The sequence below is a fragment of the Silene latifolia genome, chromosome 5 (assembly GCF_048544455.1).
Source record: "Silene latifolia isolate original U9 population chromosome 5, ASM4854445v1, whole genome shotgun sequence".
NCBI lineage: Eukaryota > Viridiplantae > Streptophyta > Magnoliopsida > Caryophyllales > Caryophyllaceae > Silene > Silene latifolia.
Window position 1 is genome coordinate 32,444,887 of NC_133530.1, and position 23,484 is coordinate 32,468,370.

General features: G+C 39.7%; 1 protein-coding gene across 1 annotated transcript; it reads right to left on the reverse strand.

The window, feature by feature from the left end:
* Positions 1-6,440: 6,440 nt before the first annotated feature.
* LOC141655185 (L-type lectin-domain containing receptor kinase IX.1-like) lies at positions 6,441-7,988 on the reverse strand. Its single transcript, XM_074462277.1, has 2 exons — positions 7,981-7,988; positions 6,441-7,575 (listed from the first exon to the last, which is right to left on the reverse strand). The coding sequence occupies exons 1-2, from the start codon at positions 7,986-7,988 to the stop codon at positions 6,441-6,443; spliced, it is 1,143 nt and encodes a 380-aa protein (XP_074318378.1).
* Between the last annotated feature and the right edge of the window lie 15,496 nt (positions 7,989-23,484).

The window sequence follows — 23,484 nt, forward strand, 5'->3', positions numbered from 1 at the left end:
CCCGGATTACCTTTAGAAGCACCATCAGTATTAAGAAGATGCCACCCGTGGGGTGGTGGCAACCAGCGAATATAAATTTCCGTACTCTGGTGTCTTGGAATTGGGATAAAAAGGTTATGTTGATCGAAGGCTTGTTTTGTTACCTCAAATTGTTGATAGAGAAAAGCTCGAGGGTCTATAGGATTTTCCCTGTCTCTGCCAAACACAACATTGTTTCGCCATCTCCAAATCCACCAACAAGTAACTGCAAAATAGATAGGCCAATCCGCTATGGAGACTTCCACATCATTACTCGCGTTCTTGGCTAGCCATTCGGGGAAAGGAGTAAGGAAAAAGAAGTTGTTACCAGGATTAACACCAACCAAGGACCAAATTTGTTTTGAGATAAAGCAAGAGCGGAAAAGATGGTCTACCGTTTCCTCTCTTTCGCCACAACGGGGACAAAAGGGATCGTCGCCCATATTTCTTCGTACCCTATTGACATTAACCATTAAACGACCATGTGCAGCTAACCATAGAAACATACGGATTCTTTGTTGAATTGGGAGCCTCCGAATAGTGCGCCAAACGGGAGACTCAGGTATATCATCATAATCGAAGCCTTTTAAGTATGCAAGAGCTGATTTTAAAGTGAATTTACCAGATGACGTACCTTGCCAATATAAAGAATCATCCAAATCCGGGTCGTTAGATAGAGAAACGGACGACATTTTTTGTAGAATATTCTGTGGAAGCAAGTCGGCAAAAATATCCCATTTCCAACCGTTCGATTCACACCACATATCACTAACTGTAGCTCCTAGGATTGTTTCGGGAATAGGAGCTATATTATGGTCAGATAAGCAAACCCCATCAACCCAGGCATGGTCCCAAAAGAGGGTTCTTCTCCCATTCCTACCGCAGTAGCTGTGCCCCTCACAATCATTTTTGCCTGAGCTGAGATTCCTGCCCATACATTTGACATATTCTGTTTAGCTTGGAAAATGTCAATATCACACCTGTTGCTGCAATACTTGGCTCGTAGAACGCGTGACCAAAGACTATTCGGTTCAGAGATAACTCTCCAACCCAGCTTTGTGAGGAACGCTGCGTTAGCTTGTCTAGCTGAGACTATGCCTAGACCCCCACGAGACTTAGGTTTTTGGATCGTTTCCCAATTAATAAGGTGGATAGACTTCTTACTTTCATCTCCTCCCCAAAGAAACCGGCGAGCTTTCCTGTCGATCGAGTCACAAACTGTCTTAGGAATTTTCGCTGTCTGCATACTGTAATTAGCAATAGTAGTCAAAGTGGATTTAACCAAGGTATCTCGTCCGGCTAAGGAAAGACGCTTCGTAGCCCACCCTGCTAGTCTTGAATTAATTTTATCTTCCAAATGAGCAAAGGTATGTCGAGTTACTCTTCCATTAATAGTTGGCATGCCCAAATAAGTGCCGAGATCGTCAGTCTCATCAATCCCGAGAGCATGACTAATCGAACTCCGAATAGTAGCATCAGTGTTACCGGAAAAGAAAACCCGTGACTTGGCTAAACTGACTTTTTCGCCTGAAGCTTGACAAAATCGATCCAAAACATATCGTATGACAAGGGCTTGATCTTCCGTAGCTTCCCCAAATAACACCATATCGTCGGCAAAGAATAAATTAGTAATTAAAGGCCCATTTCGACCCAGCACTATCGGTCTCCAATTCTTGTTTCGCACTTCAAAATCGATCGCTTGTTGTAACTTTTCAAGGCACATCACAAAGAGATAAGAGGATAAAGGATCCCCTTGTCGAACTCCCCTAGAAGGAACAAATTGCTCTGTCGGTTCTCCATTCCATAAAATTTGCATTCGCGGGAAAGTAACACATTCCATAACAACGTCTACCAAAAGTTCTGGGAACCCCATATCAGTCATCGTGTCTCGGATGAAGCTCCACTTTAGATGGTCATAAGCTTTTTCTAGATCTATTTTGATAGCCATAAAACCCAGACGACCCTTTTTTTCCTCATGGAGTGTATAGCTTCTTGAAATATTACAATATTGTCCGTAATTTGCCTCCCCGGGACAAACCCACTTTGAGTCTCACATATTACATGAGGTAATACTTTTTTAATTCAATTAGCTAGGGTCTTACTAATGATCTTATAAGCCACATTGCATAAACTTATCGGACGAAATTGGGAGATAAATTCAGGGGAATTTACCTTAGGTATAAGAACAATATGTGTATCGTTGAGGCCCTCTGGTAAACCTTTTCCTTCGAGTGCTTTTATAACCATATCACAAAGGGGCTCTTGGATAAGTTCCCAATTTTTTTTGGTAAAATAGAGCTTGAAATCCATCCGGACCTGGAGCTTTTAATGAACCCATGTGATTAATAACTTGTTCAATTTCCGCAATATGAAACGGTCTTGTTAACCAATTCCAATCTTTATTGTTAAAATCTTGGAAAATACCCCACTGTAGCCCATCGTCTTCAATATCTGGGCCATCATCAGTATATAAATTCTTAAAGTAGTCCACTACTAACTTTTGTATATCCCCCTGATCCTCTATCCATACCCCTTCTGCATTTTTTAAACTGGAGATTCGGTTCCTCCATCTTCTTATTAAAGTACTCACTTGAAAAAAAGAAGTGTTCCGATCACCGTCTTTGATAAAATCCACACGAGACTTCTGGTACCACAAAAGCTCCTCTCGGGCAAACACTTCCTCTAATTCTTTCCTCAACCTTGCTTCTAATTTGATAAGATGACTTACTCGGGTTTTGGAAAGCTCCCGCTGACAACCTTCGATCCTAGCCATAAGCTCCCTTTTTTTTCGAAATATATTACCAAAAACCTCCTCATTCCAAGTTTGTAGTTTATGTGAAAGCTCATCGAGACGGGTGGGAAAAATACCTTCAGAAGGCCAATTGGTGTCGATGAAAATTTTAAAGTCTTCATGAGTTAGCCAACAAGCTTGAAAGCGAAACGGTCGATTTACAGCATTCAATGGCGCAAACCCGTTAGGTGAGATAAAAAGCGGGCAATGATCAGACGATATTGCAGGGAGATGTCTGACCATAGCTTCCTCAAACTGAATACCCCAATCAGCATTACATAGTGCTCTATCAAGACGGGCACTTTGACGAGTTTCCATTGAATTCCCTCGAGCCCAGGTGTGATTTGGACCGGTGAATGCTAATTCTATAAGCTCGCAATCTTCAATCCAACTGTTAAAACGTTCACAGCGTCTAGCCATATTCTGATCACCATCGTGTCTCTCACTGAGTGACCTTGTTTCATTAAAATCTCCCGCAACAAGCCACGACTTATTATTAACCCGCGCGAAATTCTCAAGTTCAGTCCACAGTTCTCTTCTATTCGTAGGGTCGGGGCTCGCATAAACAGCTGAAAAAATCCATGGAAGTTCACCATTCCTAGCGACTTCGAACGTTAGATATTGGGCGTGCTCTGTTATTGGAGTAACAGAGACGAGATCATTCCTCCAGTAGACCCAGATTCCTCCGCTAAAACCCACTGTGTTTACTCTAGCATGACCGTCATAGCCTAGAATATTACCTAATTTGATAGCATGTTCTCCTCCCATATGGGTCTCAACAAGAGTCAGAACCGTAGGTTTATAGGTTTTTACTACTTCCTTAATAGCGGAAATTTTATTTTTGCTTCCAGTGCCTTGCACATTCCATACCATGAAAGTGATATGGGGTAGGTTGGGTGACAAATTTGGGATTCTTGTACTCATATGATCTGGCAGATAATTTAAAGACGATAAATAAGCGCGACTTACTAGATTGAGTACGTTATCAACACTCCATGGTATCGATATCTCCAGCATTAGCTTCGATGAATTGTCCTTCGACACTTGGATTTTGATGTCCATTATTGGACTCTCCGACACCATGATCCCCAGATAGGGTGCCGCCATCTCCGGCCATGTCGAGATCGATACTACCTGGGTTGGTGGGATTATTTCTATCTGGGGGTTTTGTGGGAGGCAATGAGGTTGAGGGAGGGGGCGGTCTAGATAAGAAAAGTATGGGTGAGGATTCATTGACTTCACCTACAGCTCGAGTTGATGAAACAGAGGGAACAGAGGAGGAAGAAGCAGGAATATTTGGAGTTTTTTTTGGTTTGTGTGAGATCTACACTAGTAAAACTCTATTTTCATACATATAACATTAATAAGACTGAGTAAGACTTAGTACTCGTCGTTTCGGGTTATTTTAGGTCACTTTAAGTCATTTTGAATTGGGTCAATTATGGGTCGGGTCTTTTTGAGTCGGGTCAACATTGGGTCAATCAAGGTTCGGGTCGGGTCGGGTCGGGTCAGTTCAGGGTTCGGGTATATTCGGGGCAAGCAAGTTCGGGTTATTTTCGGGTCTCGGATCAGCCTTATCGAGTCTGGTCATTTCGGCTGGGTCAACTTTACCGGATCTAGTTATACATATGTACTAGTATTGGTGCCCGGCTTCGCCCGGGTTACCTCTATTTACCATTAATTTTTTTTCATTACATAAAATTACTTCAAGTTGCATAACCCATAAATTTATCATTAATAAATTTTTCTATGACATATCCTAAAATTACGATGAAATAAATTTTGAGACAAATTCACTACTCCCGCTATTAATATTTTACTCTTATTAAGAAAACATTAGTAATAACATTTCACTACTTGACCGTAATTATTGTTACTTTCACTACTTCCGATGTAATTATTGTTACTGTCACTACTACCTAATTAATATTGATAATTTCACTACTCACGCCGTAATTATTGTTACTTTCACTATTGCCGCATTAATATTGATTATTTCACTACTCCCGTTGTTGTTTTTACCACTTTCACTAATCTCGCTGATAATATTGTTACTTTACTATTCAAATGAGTGATTACTGCCATATAACTATATGCAATGTTATTACAATTCTTTTCTTTACTCACGAAATTACTCTTACTACTTAGGCATACAATTTTAAGAGGATTATATATTTATATAAATATATTATATATATGCATTAAATCAAATTGAAAGAATTATGCAATATTATATATTATGGAATTTAACTTGAATTATTTATAATCTACTTATATTATATTTTTGCATGTTAAATTAACATCTCTATACATCTAATAAACTAAAGTTTAATTAAATTGCATAGTTTTAAATTTAATATATAATTTTATGATGATAATAATTAATACCATAAGTGTGCATGTTTATACTAATTAATTATTTTATTTTAAGGAAATTGACCATCTTCTAGTTTTCTATAAATATTTAGGAAAATTATCAAGCATTTTTTTTAGTCTCCTTGAAATTGACCATCTTAATTACTTATTTTATTTTAAGAAAATTGACCATCTTAATTAATTATTTTATTTTAAGGAAATTGACCATGTTTTAGTTTTTTACGAATGTTTAGGAAAAGTACCAAGCTTTTATATAATTTAAATTTAACCCAAACTATATAATACTTGCATTGAGATCCCTTAATCGAATTCACACTGCTATTTGATTTAAAACTATATAGTATAATTAATTTGTATAACTTTCTTTAATTACATTGAAATCCCTTGGTTTCTGGATTTAATATATAGTATTGATTATTAGAATCCTAGGTTATTCGAAATCTTCCACCAATTCATATTGATTGTTTTGACTAGAAAACAAAAGATTAACCCGATATTATCTTGTGAATTTTTGGATTTAAGGTCTTTAACTCAAGCTTCCTTAAAACATGAGTTTAAACTAAAAGAAAAACTTGTAAGTTTAACTTCGTAGCTTTATTTTTATTTAGATAAGCCGTGAGCTTGAAATATTATAATTCGAACTTAAAGATTCGTGATTTTAGCTTGAAAGCTCTTTACTTATAAAGTTAAAATCAAGTTTTTAATTTCAAAATAGTACAACAAGGTATTTGCTATATTTACCAATCCGAGTTCACACGATTAAATGACTATTATCAAGCAAACACTATGTGAGTACAACAGTTGCTGCTTTGGGCTATATTTACCCGTAACAGAAATACACCAACTACTAAGACGAGGAACACTAATTGTATAACAAGGTATTTGCTATATTTACCAATTCGAGTTCGCATATTCTGAAGTTGTTCATCGTCTGTTATATCTGTATCTAAGTTATCCAACTTAGCTTGTCCCTCTAGAAGGGAACCTTTGTTTCTAACATCTCCAATTAATTTTAGGGAAGCATGACAAGCATCAAACTTCTATTTCAACTGCTTAGCAAAATGCCGAGAATGTGCATATCGTTTTCTTATAAAGCAGTTATAATTAACTATTTTCAGAGGTGGTAATTGTTGAATTGGTTTTTCTATACTATTAAATATCTCAATTAAGCAACCATTTTACAACAACAATTAATAGATCAAATGAATGAAGGAATGTACAGAAATAAGCTAGAAAAGAGGGTTGATCTCGGTCATCACACACTGGTCTTCTGAGACAGCAAAGGGATAGTGCCAGCTAGGACCGACTTAGATGAAGAGCTTGTGGTGGCAGTGCTGCCTGTGTACGCAGATGAGGAGTCGATGGAGAACACATCCATATTCATAGGAGGCGCGAAATAGGTAGGAACTGGTAACTTTGATGGTAAAATTGGCAAAGGAGAATCCTGGTTTAGAACATTTAGAACTTGTCTGATTGAAGGTCTTTGGCTGTAGTCTGGATGACAACACCACAAACCCACCACCATTAAGCATTCAGCTTGCTTTGTATCAAAGACTCCTTCGAGTCGTTCATCGACAGCTTCTAGAAGAGTACCTTTACCGTAGAGGGTCCATACCCATTCTACCATCCGTACCGTATTCGGGTCTTCATTGGACTCTACAGGTCGTCTTCCACACGCGATTTCAAGGGCAACTACACCAAAACTATAAACATCAGATTCTTTGTTTGCCTTTCCTGTAACGAGGCATTCTGGAGCCATGTAGACTGGTGTACCAGCTAAAACGGTTGTGTGTGACCCAGTTAACCCGTGGTCAACAAGTCTTGCTAGCCCAAAATCTCCGAGTTTAGCATTAAAATTGGAGTCAAGCATGACATTACTGGACTTAATGTCTCTATGTACTACACACTGTTCCCATTCTTCATGGAGATACAGCAAGGCCAATGCCAATCCATGGGCAACTTTGTACCTAACTGTCCATGGCAATGCAACCTGTACGCTGCCGTAAAGATGGTAATCAAGACTACCCTTCGGCATAAACTCGTAAACAAGAAGAAATTCACCTCGATCATGGGACCACCCGAGAAGCTGAACCAAATTCCTATGCCTCACTCGGCTAATAACCTTCACCTCTGATACATATTCCTTTTTGCCTTGTTTGAATCCACTTGAGATCCTCTTTACCGCAATTTCCCTACTTGGATCGTCCAAGAAACCATAGTAAACCCCTCCAAAACCCCCCTCTCCTAGCTTCCATACCGCTGCAAAGTTGTTGGTTGCTCGACAAAGTTCCTGATACGTAAACCTCCTTGGCCCGGTACCTTTCTCAAAGTCTAATGACAATATAGCCAATACAGATCCTAATTTGTCCTTAAACCCAAGTAGACCTAACCTCGCTGATCAACAACTCGAATATCGATCTCTAGATAACTTGATAATAATAGACCCAAAATGACTCATCTTACGTCCCCACACAAAATGACCGGCCCGCAACCAGCCTAATTAACCTGTTTATGAGTTATATCCGTATATATAATGGTCAAATATTTCGTATACAATACTACGAGTAAGTCTTGTTTAATACGGAGTATTCGTTTTATTTCTAAACGGATCCAAATATTACCACAGTGCTAATATTGACAAAACTTTTGGTATTTTTTGGATATCTTGTGTATTTATTTACCCAGTCTTAGATTTAAGAAAGATCGTCTTAAACATATAAGCCCAAAATAATATAAAAGAGCCAAAATATCAACCGAAAACCCTACAAAAACCCTTGAAACAAAATCATTCTCACATTGACATTATCCAGTTTCTTCTTCTCCAAACCATTACCTAAATATAAATCCCTAAATATTAATTCATTAATTAAATTACAATGGCGGGGCTAGCGTTAATGGTGTTAAGATAGATACTAATGGATGCTCCTCTCAAAGTCCCTTACGCCGATGATTCATCGTCAATAACAACACCATCACTACCAACACCAACGAATGATGAGCCGCCACCGAAACCGCACAACAACCATCCTCGTACCACTATTGCCGGTTTCGACCCTGAGGCGTTAGAGCGAGGTGCTAAGGCTTTGCTTAATATTCAAAAATCCGCTAATCCTAAAAAAGTAGGCTTGCATCCTCGTAACACTTCTGCTGGGTTTGACCCCGAGGCGTTGGAGCGAGGTGTCCGTAATATCGAAAATTAGGCTTGCATCCTCGTACCACTTTTGCCGGCTCTGACCTCAAGGCCTTGGAGCATCGTACCACTTTTGCCGATTTCGACCTCGAGGCAGCGAGGTGCCAATGCTTTGCGTAATATCGAAAAATCCGCAAGTCCTAAAAAGTAGGCTTGCATCATCGTACCACTTTTGCTGGTTTCGACCCTGAGGCGTTGCTTGGAGCGATGTGCTAAGGCTTTGTAATATCCAAAAAATCAACTAATCCTAAAGAAGTAGTCGTATTTTCAGTTTTATTCATTTCTCTGTCTCAATCATTTGTTTACGTTTTTTTTTTGAGGGTAAGATGCTCGAAGGCATTACTTTATTAAAGAACGATCAAATAAAACAGCAGCGTTAGCCGATGGTGGCAAACCAGACCACCACACGAATCTACCAGCTACTCTAGGAACTAAATGCGCTAAAGAATGAGCTACACAATTGTTAATACGACTAGTATGTAACCATCTAACCGACTGAAATTGAGTACTTAAAACAAGAATGTCTTCAACAATATTATAAAAGATGCTGCGTCCTTGCTTCTTCGACCGCAAAGCCTCGATCACAATTGAGCTGTCGCTCTCCACCTCCACATCACGCATGCCTCTACGAACTGCTTCCTCCATTCCGTCAAGCACAGCTATGGCTTCAGCCTCATAGACCTCCCATCTCACGTCTCTTACGGTGGATAAACCCCAGAGAACCTCATCCCGTCCATCCCGACAGACTGCCCCCGTCCTAACTCCCTCCCCCTCTTTCACCCCCGCATCCACATTAATCTTGACGTAACCATCAGTCGCCGCTTTCCACCCCTCTCCATTGCTCAACTCTCCAGCCTCATCTCTTCCTCGTCTTCCTCTAACAACAGTCGAAGTCAGCTCAGCTCCCACTCCTTCATTTATCCCTAACCCGTCTCACAACACCATCCGGATCAACCCTTGCCTTATCGAAAATCATCTTATTGTGGTGTTCCCATAAGGCCCAACATCCCACCATAAAAGTACCACTCTCCGCCTCACTCATCTCCTTCCACACTCCCTCCACCCATTCCCGAATATCACCACTCTCACCACTTACACCATGATCAATTCCCAACTCTTCCCAAACCCATTTTGCCACCCCACAGTCCCGAAATAAATGCAGACTCGACTCGATAAAAGAAGAACAAAAGACACAAGAAAGATACTCACCTCCTATCCGGGCAGCGATATTTGCTTTTGTGGCTAGAGCTTCACTACACATTGTCCAGAAGAAGAGTTTAACGCGGGGCCAGACCGAAACCTTCCATAAACGATTCCAAAGCCATTTACCACGTTCCCAATCAGACGAGCTCGCCATGTCGCCTACATCACCAACCAACATCTTATACGCACTCCGAACCGTATAAATACCATCCCGTTCCTTCCCCCAAAACCAAATATCGCTTTGCCTTTGCGAACTAATTCGTATATTGGTTATCCGATCTCGCTCAAAAGGCAAGAGTAAGTGAGCAATCTTCTCCGCATCCCATCCCAACCCGTCCGTTCTCATGAGCTCCCTAACACACATCCCCTCATTTCCAGGTGCACAGGGAGAAATGATCCGACCTGACTGAGTATGAGGAAGCCAAGCATGCCCCCATACCTTTGTGTCATTCCCATCCCCTATCCTCCTTCTTAGCCCACTTTCCAAAACCGACCTTGCTTCAAATATGCTTCGCCAGGTGTAACTGGGATTATTTCCCATCGAGGCTGTCAATAATTCTCCCTCGGGATAATACCGGGACTTCATCAGCCGGGACCATAAACTGCTTGGATTGGTGATAAGTCGCCATGCTTGCTTACCCAAAAGGGCTAAATTAAAGAGCCTGAAGTCCTTAAATCCGAGCCCACCAACACCCTTCGGTCTCGCCATCTTATTTCGCGCAACCCAAAATATCCCCTTCTTATTCTCATCATGTCCCCACCAAAACCGTGACACAATCGATCTTAATTCTTCGCAAAAGTTCGCCGGAATTTTAAAAACACTCATCACATAGGTAGGGAGTGAATTGGCCACAACCTTTATAAGAACCTCCTTACCAGCCCTAGACAAAATTTTCCCGCGCCATCCTTGTTATCTTTTGCAAAGTTTATCTCGAATAATGTCAGTAATCGCTTTCTTTGACCGTCCAATCACAGTGGGTAACCCGAGGTATCGCGCTTGCTCCTCTACAATATTAACACCTAGCCTTCCCGCCACCTCAGCTCTCCGGCCATCTGGGACACCCTTACTAAAGGATACAGTAGTCTTGTCTAAATTCACCAATTGGCCTGACGTTGCCTCATACTTCCTCAAAATACCGTTCACGATATCAGTTTCTTCCACGTTAGCTCGGACGAAAAAAAATGCTATCGTCCGCAAACAACAGATGAGAAATAGAGGGAGCTGCGGGTGCCACTTTGATACCGTGTATAGTATCGTGCTCAATAGCCCTTCGCATCATATTGGACAATGCCTCCGCGCACAAAAGAAATAAATATGGGGATAGCGGGTCTCCCTGTCGCAATCCTCTATTAGGCTGAAATTCCCGAGACGACTCACCATTGATCAAAACCGAGAACGTTACCGTTGCGACACACTCCATAACCCGGTTCACCCATGCCCCATCGAACCCCATAGTAACCAACACGCGGTGAAGGAAGTCCCATTCAACTCGGTCGTAAGCCTTAGCCATGTCAAGTTTAATAGCCATGTGCCCCTCCACGTTCCTATTATTCTTCATATGATGGAAAACCTCAAAAGCAATTAGGATATTATCGGAGATAAGACGGCCCGGCGTGAATGCACTTTGATTTTCCGAGATAATATCACCCAAGAAGAGCTTCAAATGGTTGGCTAAGACTTTCGAGACTAATTTATAGACAACATTGCATAAGCTGATCGGTCTAAAATCTCTCATTTTATCCGGCGCTTTTTTCTTCGGAATTAGGACAATATTAGTCTTATTAACTTCCGCAGCCGACAAATCACCTCGCAATATGCCGAGTACTGTAGACATCACACTCTGCCCAACAACATGCCAGTATGATTGAAAGAAAAGACCATTCATTCCATCAGGTCCCGGAGCCTTCAGTGGGTGCATTTGGTTTAGAGCCTCAATAATCTCCGCTTCGCTAAAATCCGCTTTAAAAAACCTGTTCATCCGCTCCGTAACTCTTCCCTCAAGACCTGCTAGAACTTCATCAAACTCAGTGGGCATAGAAGATGTAAAGAGCTCCTGGAAGTAGTCATTAGCAACACTCGCTACCTCCTGTTGACCCGTACGCGTTCGGCCATCGTCATCAATTAACATACCAATATAATTCTTCCTTTTCCGCTCGCCCGCTTTCGAATGGAAGAACTTTGTATTACGATCTCCATCCTTCAACCATAAAGCGCGAGACCGCTGTCGCCCGTATTGCTCTTCTTGTCGATATAGCTCTGAAATTTTTGCCACTAGTTTCCTTCTTTGCTTGACCTCATTCTCAGTTCTATTCCCCCCATTAAGCCTGGCAAGTTGCCTCCGTTTATTATCCAAGTCCCGCCTGATTTTGCCAATGCTAATTTTCTGCCAAGCCTGTAATTTCCGAGCACACTCCCGTAACCCGTTCACCAAATTCCCGTGCCCCCTCGCCATGCCCCTCTCCACAGCCTCCTCACATCCCGATTCACCTACCCAAATTTGTTCGAAGCGGAATCTGCTCCTAGTCTTCCCCCCAATCTCCCTTCGGTCAAAAATTAATTTAATCGGGGCATGGTCCGACCATTCCCGTTCCAAGTGATGTAACTTCGCATACGGGAATAAGTCAAGCCAATCCTCCGAACACATTGCTCGATCAATCCTACATTGTCTATTCGCATTTCACCCACTTGACCATTATCGAAAGTAAATTGGTACCCTTCCCACGCAATATCCTTAAGGCCACAAATATCAACTGCCGCTTGGAAATTATTCATCTGCCACTGTGCCCGACTCCCACGTTTCATTTCCGTCGAAAAGAGAATTTCATTAAAGTCCCCGATACAAACCCAAGGTAACGTGGATTGGCTATGCAACAGTCGAAGCAAATCCCAGGATAAGTGGCGATCCGTAACAGCTGACCACCCATAAAAACCCGTCACTCTCCACTCTCTTTCCCCTTCCCGAATGTGAAAGTCCATATGATGAACTGATGCCGAAACAAAGACACAGTCAAGCCCTCTACGCCACATGAAGGCTAATCCCCCAGATCGTCCCATACTATCAACCTCAATTCTATCATACCCATCCAGCTTCTCCCGCACCCTCCTCATATCACGACCACAAAGTTTCGTTTCACATAGAAAGATCATGACCGGGGCCTCCCTACGCACCAACGCACGCAGGGCAGTGACCGTGTCGGGGTTGCCCAAGCCCCGACAGTTGAGACTTAAAAGACTCATTGGGCCCGGCGAGGTTGAGCTCCCTTAACCTCCACCTCAGGTAAAATGACGCCCCCGTCGTTATTAAATTTTAGCCTCTTCTCCCCATCAAAACTGATATCATTTGTTCTTTCATGCTTTCCCAGAACCCTCGTCCCATCACCCTCTATCACCATCCTCCCCTCCCTCGCCACCTTTTTCCACTCTCTTTTTTTACTTCCTACCCCACCATTCTTAGCTCTCGACACCACCCCTACTTCCAGTCCCCCCTCACGTTCGTCCCCTCCTTCCTCCTCTCCCCTACAGTCACCTCCTTCTATCGTCCTCCTTGTCACCTCCTCTCCACCCCCTCTAGTCATCTCCCCCTCCTCATGACCACTCACCATCACTTCGCCCCCATTTAACAGCCTCCCCGACTCCTCTACTCCACCATGTACAGTCAACTGCTCACCCGTTCCACCTTCTCCGCCATTAGTCTCTTGGAGAACCCCTTCCCCCAGCCCGTAACCTAGCTTCTGTTCCCCCGCCTTTTTCTGTTTAAAATCTATCGCAATAGATTTCAGTCTATCAATCATCTGTGTAATATCTAGTTCTTCCTCACGCTTTTTAACCTCATCAAAACATGCATTCAGGTCCCTCCGTGCCTTACCCGCACTCTCATTTTTTGTCTTAGTAACCTTCCAAGGTGATGCTCGAAGCCATTCCCCAAATCGTAACTCCTCTTCCTAATAAGGTCCATTGTCACAGTCCTTTTCTCCATGTCCCATTACCTCACACCCATAGCAAAAAATGGGAAGTCTCTCATATTTCACATCAAAACTGACCACCCGCCCATTCTTCATTTTGATAGGTACTACTGCCATCAAAGGTTGTCTGACATCGTGAATAATGCGGATTCGCACAGCCCTATCAATCTCGCAATTCTGGCCACTATCAGCTTCCATGAAGGTGCCCAAGCATTCACCAATTCTCCGAAGATTAGACTGACTCGATCGACCCGAAATTGGTAAATCATAAACCCTAGCCCATATTGGAAAATGAACAAGTGGGACATCTGATAATTTACCTTCTCGATTCGGCTCGTTAAAGCACCAAACAAACTTCTCAAAGTGCCATGGCTGCCCTTCAAGAACCCGTGCCTTATCTCGCTTTCCATCGAACTTAAAGACGAAAGTTTTCTCCTTCGCATCCACAACATTCCCAAGCACCGTTTTCGATGGATTCCATAGCCTGACCATAGTTTCGACAACAACCTTAATATTAATGGCTCTGGACGCCCAAAGCTTTCCCACTAGCATAAACTGTTCATTCGATTGGCCTCCTTCCGCTTCGTCGTCCCATACAAACACAGATTGCTCCCCTTCTTCTTCATCATCAACTATCCCTTTCCCGTTCCGAGACAAGCCCCGCGTGTTACTCTTCCCTGGTACCTGCATAGAGAAACAAAAAGCGCACAAAAAACACAAAAGGATCGCCTAATCTCACGAAAAAAATCGTGAGAGGAACCCCGAGTAGAAGGAAAACCCTAAGAAACGTTAGACGGAACCCTAGACATTTGTTCTGGACAAACTAGTTGTGTTTAACTTTTAGAAGATTATGTGTTTGGCCAAAAAGTGTTTTTGAATCCAAAAACACTTTTACAAACTAGGCCAAACACACACTAAATCAGCTACATGATTAAATTAACTCCCACTCCGTAAATTGTGGTATTTGAAATAATCAAAGAGCAGGTTCAGGAGTACAAACAAATTCAAGCTCAATTTTTTTTTGTTTTTTTTTTTTTATTTCACGTTTCTAGGCAGTGCGTGGCTGGAGGACAATTAAACCATCCCCAAGCAGAGGTCGCGCTAGGTAGATCGCGACCCACTTTTACTTTTAATCTCACTTTATTTATCTTTACCTACGTTAATCCTCCTTAGAAGGTCAAGTCATCAATCCAATTATTTTTCCACTTTCCAAACATTTCCCAAATTCTCTACTGTGAACCCCCGCGGTTATACAAAAGAATAAATATATAATTAACAGCGGAAAATACGTAAAATTTTAAAACTTTGAGGCATGGCTGTGGAGTTCACTGAAAACCTTTGAAAACTATTTAACCTAATTACTAGTTTTACAAAATAAAAACATAATACGAATAGAAATATGCAAGGCATCTCAGATCCCTCCAAATTTAAGAAATGCAATAACGAATGATAATTAAAAGGATGTATCGTTGCCTCAACAACGCTCGCTAGCCACTCGTCTTGTAACCCCCAGCATATAAAACCGCGTATAACACCGACATGTCACCTGTCATTCATAAAAATGAATGCCACGGTCATTGAGAGGAGTAATTCAGGTGTCTTACCAGCCGTATTACAATGTAATAACGTAAGTACAACACAAAATCCATCAGTTTATCAAACATACAACATAGAAAAGATAAATAAATCATGTGATAACGGAACTTACACCTTTCAAAACGTGTCCCACTTTACTACGACCAAACACGACATCATAGTAAAAGAAGCACGAGGACAACCCATGACCAAAATGACGTACTGGACTGCCGTCAATGTACAAATGATAAATCAACCATAAAGAGTAAACCACGATCTCCTGGTAGGACAGCTAAAGAGTATCACGCTCTCGGGATACAAAACATACCCCGACAATCATCGAACTACAACACATAGCAGATATAAGCAGTCCTAGCTTAAGTACAGTACCGGCCTTTTGGTAACCCGACACTATACTCTCGGAATACAACACGTATCCGATTCAACGGCTACGGTAACTTCCCGTAACCCCGAGACTCGTAACCGGGCTACACCACATAACCACGGCCAAGTAACTTCAATCTGGCCACCTAATCCACGACACATGAACTAGGATCCGAATTGAAACGATCGTAACAAATGAGATTGATTACCACTAGTATAGAATGACAAACACACTTAGACTCACTGTACTTACATATCTAGCATGGACTAACCATACAATCCAAAGGTGGAAACGATCACGAAATACGGGAATGGGAATAAACACACTTAAATATGAAAATACCACCATGTATTGGCCGACCAATCTATCTAGCATCTCGTACCAGTTCCAACATAATTAAAGTACATATACGGCCCATAATGCTTACCGTCTCACCTGCAACACAGTACAAATATAGCAAGACAATTCCACAAAATAATATACCATTTTCTTTTATCAAAACCGCATCCAAAACAGTCCCTACCTGCCAGTATACGCCGTCTCAACTATACAATACTCTAACTAGTATCCGACAATCTCTACATGTAAATATAAATCGTCTCAACTATACAACGGACTAACTATTATCCAAAAACGATCCTTACACGCCAGTATACACCGTTTTAAATATACCACAACTAAACAAGATCTCAAATAGCATCCCAAAACAATCCCTACATGTCAGTATACACCATCTCAACTATAAAAGACAACAATTAGCACCCAAAACAATCCATACATGTCAGCATACACCGTCTTAAATATACCACTTACTAGCTAGCGTCCCAAATGATCTTTACAGGCTACAAGTCAGTATACACCGTCTCAATCATCTCCACATATCAGTATACACCGTCTCAACTATACAACTGACTAATTAACATCCATAAGGATCCCTATATATAATTATACACCGTCTCAATTATAAAACAGACTAACCAGCATTCGAAATAAACATACTTTACAAGTAATATCGAGTAACCCGTCATCGTGACCTTTTTCCGATCGAACTAGTCCTTCATGACTAACAAATCTTATACAAGACCGTCTATCTCAGCATCTACAAGCGTCTTATAATAAATAAAGCTGAAAGTATAAATTGGGTTTGTAAAAATACATGACGAAAATGAATTTTACTTACAACGGATTGACAGGAACAATAAGAGCAGCACAATGGAAGGAAAATCATTGGTAATAGATGACAAACGGAGTGGCGGAATCAATTTAAAATTAAAAAAATTGAAACAGAACGTAAAAGAAGAAAAAAGAAGGGAGAAGAAGGGATGATGCGTCAAAAAATGAGGGAGCAGCTAGTAGAGCTGGCAAATCTGACCCGACCCGAGTGACCCAACCCGAATCCGAGCAAACCCGACCCGACCCGAACACGAAAATATTGTGACCCGAAACCGACCCGACCCGACCCGATGATGACCCGCAACCCGACACGACCCGATTATCAGTGACTCGAACCCGACCCAGGCCCGACCCGATATTGACCCGACCCGATACTGACCCGATTAAATTGATGACCCGATAATTATTAAGCTTAATTTAGATCAAAATGAAAGTGATTTTGTGTTTAGATTGATATGTTTGACTTAGTAATGAATTAATTAAACCAAATAATAGGTTAAAAAATAAATTTAATGGTAAAAAATTATAGTAATGCGATTAAGTTACCGGACCCAATAATGACCCGACCCGACCTGATACATCATTTGACCCGAAATGACCCGACCCGATAACGACCCGAACCCGACCCGACTCGACCCGAAAGGGTATGCTGACCCGATATGACCCGAACCCGATATGACCCGACCTAAACCCGACCCGACTGACCCGATTGCCACCTCTAGCAGCTAGCTACTAGCTAGCTATTTATTGTACGTACGTTTCTTCATCGTTAAGAAATTTCGCTAGTTTTTAAAACCGTCTCGAGTTAAATTAATCCGATTTAACTAAAAATTAATATATTTACTGAGTGAAAATAAAAATAAACTCAGTTTATTAACGGAAATAATACGAACTCGGATCGAATTGGAATTCTTAGTGATTTTTACTAAATTAGCGGAATTTAACGAAATTGGTTAATTTAGCGGAACAAACTCAAAATAGCTAACTAGACGATTCTTCTCAAGTCCGTCTTGAGCCCACTTAGCCCGACTTTCATAAAGGACTCGTAAAAGGAACATAATTTATTAACGATTATTAAAATTTAACGTAACGAATTATAATGAAATTAATTAATTAGCTGAGAAAATAAATATATAAATCGTTAACCAACGTAATTAAATACAAAGTAGCAATACAAATAATTTTATCCAACTTAATAAAATACGGGGTGTTACAATCACCTCACCTTCAAAAAGTTTCGTCCTCGAAACTTGAATGTAGAAAAAAAAAAAAAAAAAACTCAATGAAAAGACAATTAATTAGTCTTAAAAGATGTCAGTTGACAAAAAGGATACAAAAACAAAAGTTAAAACCAAAACAATCATTTAAAAAGTTTTCAAGAATGGTTTATATCATTAGTCTCGCCCGATTGAACGATCGAGTGCCCGTCACGAACAAGAACTCTGTCGGTCCAATTCCCTGACAAGCCGAAACAAAACTCAAAATTAATGCGTTAACAAGTGACGAACCACTTATTAGACGTCTCCAATAACAGGTCAAATCATTAAACCAACATCAATACAATTGAAACTTCATATAAAATCTCAAATTTATATATACTGAAAATTTACAATTGGGTAAATCACATTTGCAAAAATAGAGAAAAATACAATCCAAAGAGAAAGAAAAATTTTTAATTTAAAGGAAATGACTTCTCAAAATTCTAATGTTGATTAACGAAAAGCAGTATAAACTGAATCGTTGGGAAAAGGAAAAGTAAAGAAACAATGAATACATCGATGGGTAAACATATTAAGAAAAGTTATAAACAAGATGTTTAACGGACTGCGAAAGAACTTCGGAAGCTAAATTCCTAACTCGAAACGGAGGAGTGCGAATAATAAGTGAAGAAAATGAGGACTTTAATCCCCGATAATGATCACCTAATATCCAAAGTTTCACTTTAGTATAAGGATAATCCAAATGAAAGAAAACAGAAGTCAACAACTTACTGATAATTCAATGATTTCAGGGCATAGGGAAAAGTGAATCAAAACAATGTAACATGGATGAACGAATTAGTGGAGCTGTTAAGTGTTACACACGAGAGATGATATAGGATATCCAATACCAAAATCCAAAATCCATAAACTGGAAACAAATGGTATTCACAAATTTAATGATATTCTCTCAATTTTCAACTTTCTGTTACTCACTAATCCACAGTTTATGCAAACGGTCAAAACCGCGCTACCGTCTATCAAATCTAATTCCAATATCAATATTACTATGAGCAGTCTAATTCAAACATCAATCATCAAATAATCTTTTTTTTTTTTTTTTCAACCCATTCCATCTAGGGAATCTCCAAATTTTTTATTCCAATTCATCTCCATATACCCCCAATAGAATCTCACTAAATTCAACAGAAACAATATCATATCCTCGATAAAACTCAACACTCAATTGAAAATTGAAGGACTAATCTCGTAAGTTTGATATTGTCCAAAATATACACCTCTACAACCATTCCATAATGTCATAACGTTAATCATACCCGCTCCACTTCTAACATTACCTCGTCCATTCAACTCACTATTAAGCATCAAAGTACAATATTTCAGACATCATTACCCACTCAATCTCTAGGTTTATCCAAATGGGAACGGTCACTCGAAATCTATCATTGGCTTTAGTTTATAAACCTCTACTAATAGAATTCCACAACCCTTTAGAAAAGATCGTTTGGCATCTAAAATTCCAAAATAATCGGGATTGGTACAATTGGTTCCCTAAGCATCCACCAGCTCGTCTCTCACATTCTCAAGGATTTTCCTCAAAACTCTCAAAATAAAATTCTATTCACTAACCAAACCATGAAAGTAGATCCTTAAGGTCATCACAATATCCCAAAAGATCATTGCCTAGGTTGTCTAATCTAGCTAACACACCATACCCCAACTCGATCAACATTCTCCAAATAGAGTGTTATACTCTCTCTTTCTCACAAAGCATTATATGACAAACACCCAACAACTCTCATCCCAAATCAACTAGTCTCACTCTTGGCACGGTTCCCAAAGTAGCTCACAATCATTGGTATGACAGCCTTACCTTACCTAGACGTTCAATCACGGAAATTTATAGTTAAATCCAAATTCAACTCTATCTCTCAAGGTCAAATCAAACAAAAACATGCTCAATCCAAATAAGAGTGACATATCTCAAGGTCCTCTAATAACACTCCATCAAGAAAAGGTAAGGTATCTACGAACCAGGCGACAATAAAAGAATTCTCAAGGGTGGTACAACTCAGGTCAAGAAATTACTAGGAAATTAAAGGATAGAGGTTCGAAATGAGGGAAGACTAAGTCAACCAACAAGTTTAATGATTAAGTCTAAATCAAGATAACCCACAAAGACAGGAACAATCGATGACACGATATATGAGCATAAGCATGAAATGGAGCATGATGGAAAGAATAACTTGGAATATTATGAAAGGTTTAGATATGACTATTAAATGGAAATTATTGAAACGAGGTTAGTCTTAAGACACTAGAAGCAAACGATATATGGACAAGAAAGAGAACTAACCATGAAGGAATATGTCACTAGATAATTCCGCTAATATTTTCCCAAAGGTTACATGCTTACTTACCCAACTATAAAATTAGTTAAAAGATTATCCTTACTAATAATCTCAGTGAACTTAATTTTCCTCAAGATGGTTCACCGGTTATCAAATCACAAACCTGAAACCAGAAAGGTTACCAACAATAAGTATCGAAGTTTAGTCCTAAACACAAGCTCATCCCCGCACAATCGGTTCCTTGCATTAAATACACTCAACCTTTATCGCGCATCTAAGTTCCAAAATCTTCAAAACGCCATTCACCTGGATTCTCTAAGCTTACCCAACAATTGCAATATTCCAAAAGTCTAAGGCAAGCTTCTATAAGTTAGGGCAGAGGAAAGAATAAGACACGAAGGATAAGTCGGAAAGATGATTCCCAGCCAAGAACGAAGAGTGTTTTAGAAAAGTAATAAAGAATAATACCTTTCATTTTAGCAAATCCCCAAGTTAATATAATGAAAATTATTCCTATAAATTTAAGATGGTTTCATCCTAAACAAGACTATATCCATCCAAGATTAAGTCCAACTACCGAGTATACAACCAATGTAAGATTTAGGTTCGAGTATTCCCAAAATATTTTTCACAAAGATTTTCAGGCTCACTCCAAAACCGAAGTAATCAATCTACCTAAAGGTAAAGTAGGGCATGATACTTAAAAGATGTAGAAGGAATGTAAACGAACCAATAAAGAGAAGCCAAAAGAAGAATTCTTAAACATTGATTTCAAATGTCCTTGACAAGAAGAAATAAGAGTACGATCCATAGCAAAGAAAACGAATGGAATGATGAAGATATCAAAATTAAAAGAATAAAGCGAGCAGTACCAAGAACGGGTTGAAAATACGAGGAAATAGAAGTGCCCCTTCTTTTAGTCTAACAAATCATCATACAGTACAACGACCACTTTCTCTCTTTTTCTTCACACGTTGACAATCTGGTAGTCGAATCCAAGTTGTATATAAACCTTTCACCAAAACCAACAAACAGATTAGTACTTAACAAGTACAAACACACAAAGACTATCAAATTTGGTCCTTATTTCTACCCATCTCACCTATTCTAGGTCAATTTCATTGGGGTTACACGAACGTGCGTTGGGAGCGTTATGCTCTGATACCAACTGTGAACCCCCGCGGTTATACAAAAGAATAAACATATAATTAACAGCGGAAAATACGTAAAATTTTAAAACTTTGAGGCATGGCCGTGGAGTTCACTGAAAACCTTTGAAAACTATTTAACCTAATTACTACTTTTACAAAATAAAAACATAATACGAATAGAAATATGCAAGGGATCTCAGATCCCTCCAAATTTAAGAAATGCAATAACGAATGATAATTAAAAGGATGTATCGTTTCCTCAACAACGCTCGCTAGCCACTCGTCTTGTAACCCCCAACATATAAACCGCGTATAGCACCGACATGTCACCTGTCATTCATAAAAATGAATGCCACGGTCAGTGAGAGGAGTAATTCAGGTGTCTTACCAGCCGTATTACAATGTAATAACGTAAGTACAACACAAAATCCATTAGTTTATAAAACATACAACATAGAAAAGATAAATAAATCATGTGATAACGGAACTTACACCTTTCAAAACGTGTCCCACTTTACTACGACCAAACACGACATCGTAGTAAAGGAAGCACGAGGACAACCCATGACCAAAATGACGTACTGGACTGCCGTCAATGTACAAATGCTAAATCAACCATAAAGAGTAATGTAACACCCCGCCCTTTCCTTATATTTTAAATAAACTTTTAAGTAATTTTTATTAAATAATTATTATTTAAAGCTTATTTTTATAAAATATCATCATAGTCGTATAACGATAATAATAGTGTAGATTCTAATATTATTATTCTCCGTCTTGAGTTATAGTAGGCTTGAGACGAAAATTCTAGTGAAACCGACTCATTTTGAGTTATTGGGCTTATCATGACTCATGGGCCTTTTCCTTCTCTTTTCTCTACACAAAACTTCAACTAAACCCTCACAACTTCATCCTCCTCACTCCTAATTTCTGAAATCTCCCAACAACCACACCACCATTGTTGAACCATCTCCACTCAACCCTAAAATCACCATATCTCACTCAATTCTTCACCAATCTTGTTCATTTTCGCGCCATTCTCTTCCTTTTCTCATTTCCCTTCTTTCTAAGTAAGAAAGTTGCCATCTTTTCCTCTATTTCGAAATTCTCATCTTCCAAGGATGTGGATTCTTGACTTAATACCTTTATTTTTGTGTTTAGGGGAGAACTTGGACAACCCGGAGGAGGATAGCTACATCATTAACGAGTCTTTAGAAGATTGAAGTGCAAAAAGTTAACGGTGATGGGTTACTCGACATTATGTCAATTTGGGTGTTTATATATGTTATAGTTTGTTCACATGTGTGTTAAAGTTAGATTCTTTACATGTTTTTACTTGTTTGTTGTTGATTGAGTTTTGTGTGGAATCTCTCTTGGTGGTTTGAAGAAGTTTCTAGTCTTTTGTATACATGGATGAATTAGTAAAAACTCCGTCTCATTCATGCTTAATAATTGTGCTTAATTATGTCATGAAGTTGTTAGTTTGGAATTGTTTGAATTTGAATCGAACCTTGTGTTTTAATCCCTCTTTTATGCTTTGATTTCACCCTTAATACTTGTATAAAGTTACTTGGGTAATATATGGTGCAATTGGGATGGTAATGGCATGATAAAAAAATGATTTGGGGATGAAGGTGAATTGGTTGTGTCGCGCAAATCAGCATCTCGGCGCAGGCTGCGCACCTCGGCGCAGGCTGCGCACTCAGCCTGGACCAGTTTTCGTAAAATGGCCATAACTTCTTCGTTACTTGTTTGTTTGAGGCTTATGACCTACCGTTAGAACCGTAAGAGGATAAGCTATCACCTCCAACTGGTTTTACCTCATTATCATGTATAGAACTCAAGTTATGACCGTTTGAAGTTTACCCTTGTTGTAGTCGAGTACTAAACTTGTTGTTATAGATTGGGTTTTGAGTTTCTTGTTGGGTATGCATCTTAACCTTGGTCCTAATGCTTGTGTATGGTGTGTTGAGACTCTTTTATCATGGGAGTACTTGATATTTATTATACTCTCATACTTATGCATGCTTCACATGAATTGTTTACGTTATGTTTGTGCAATCATTACTACTCGTATTTGTGATCCAA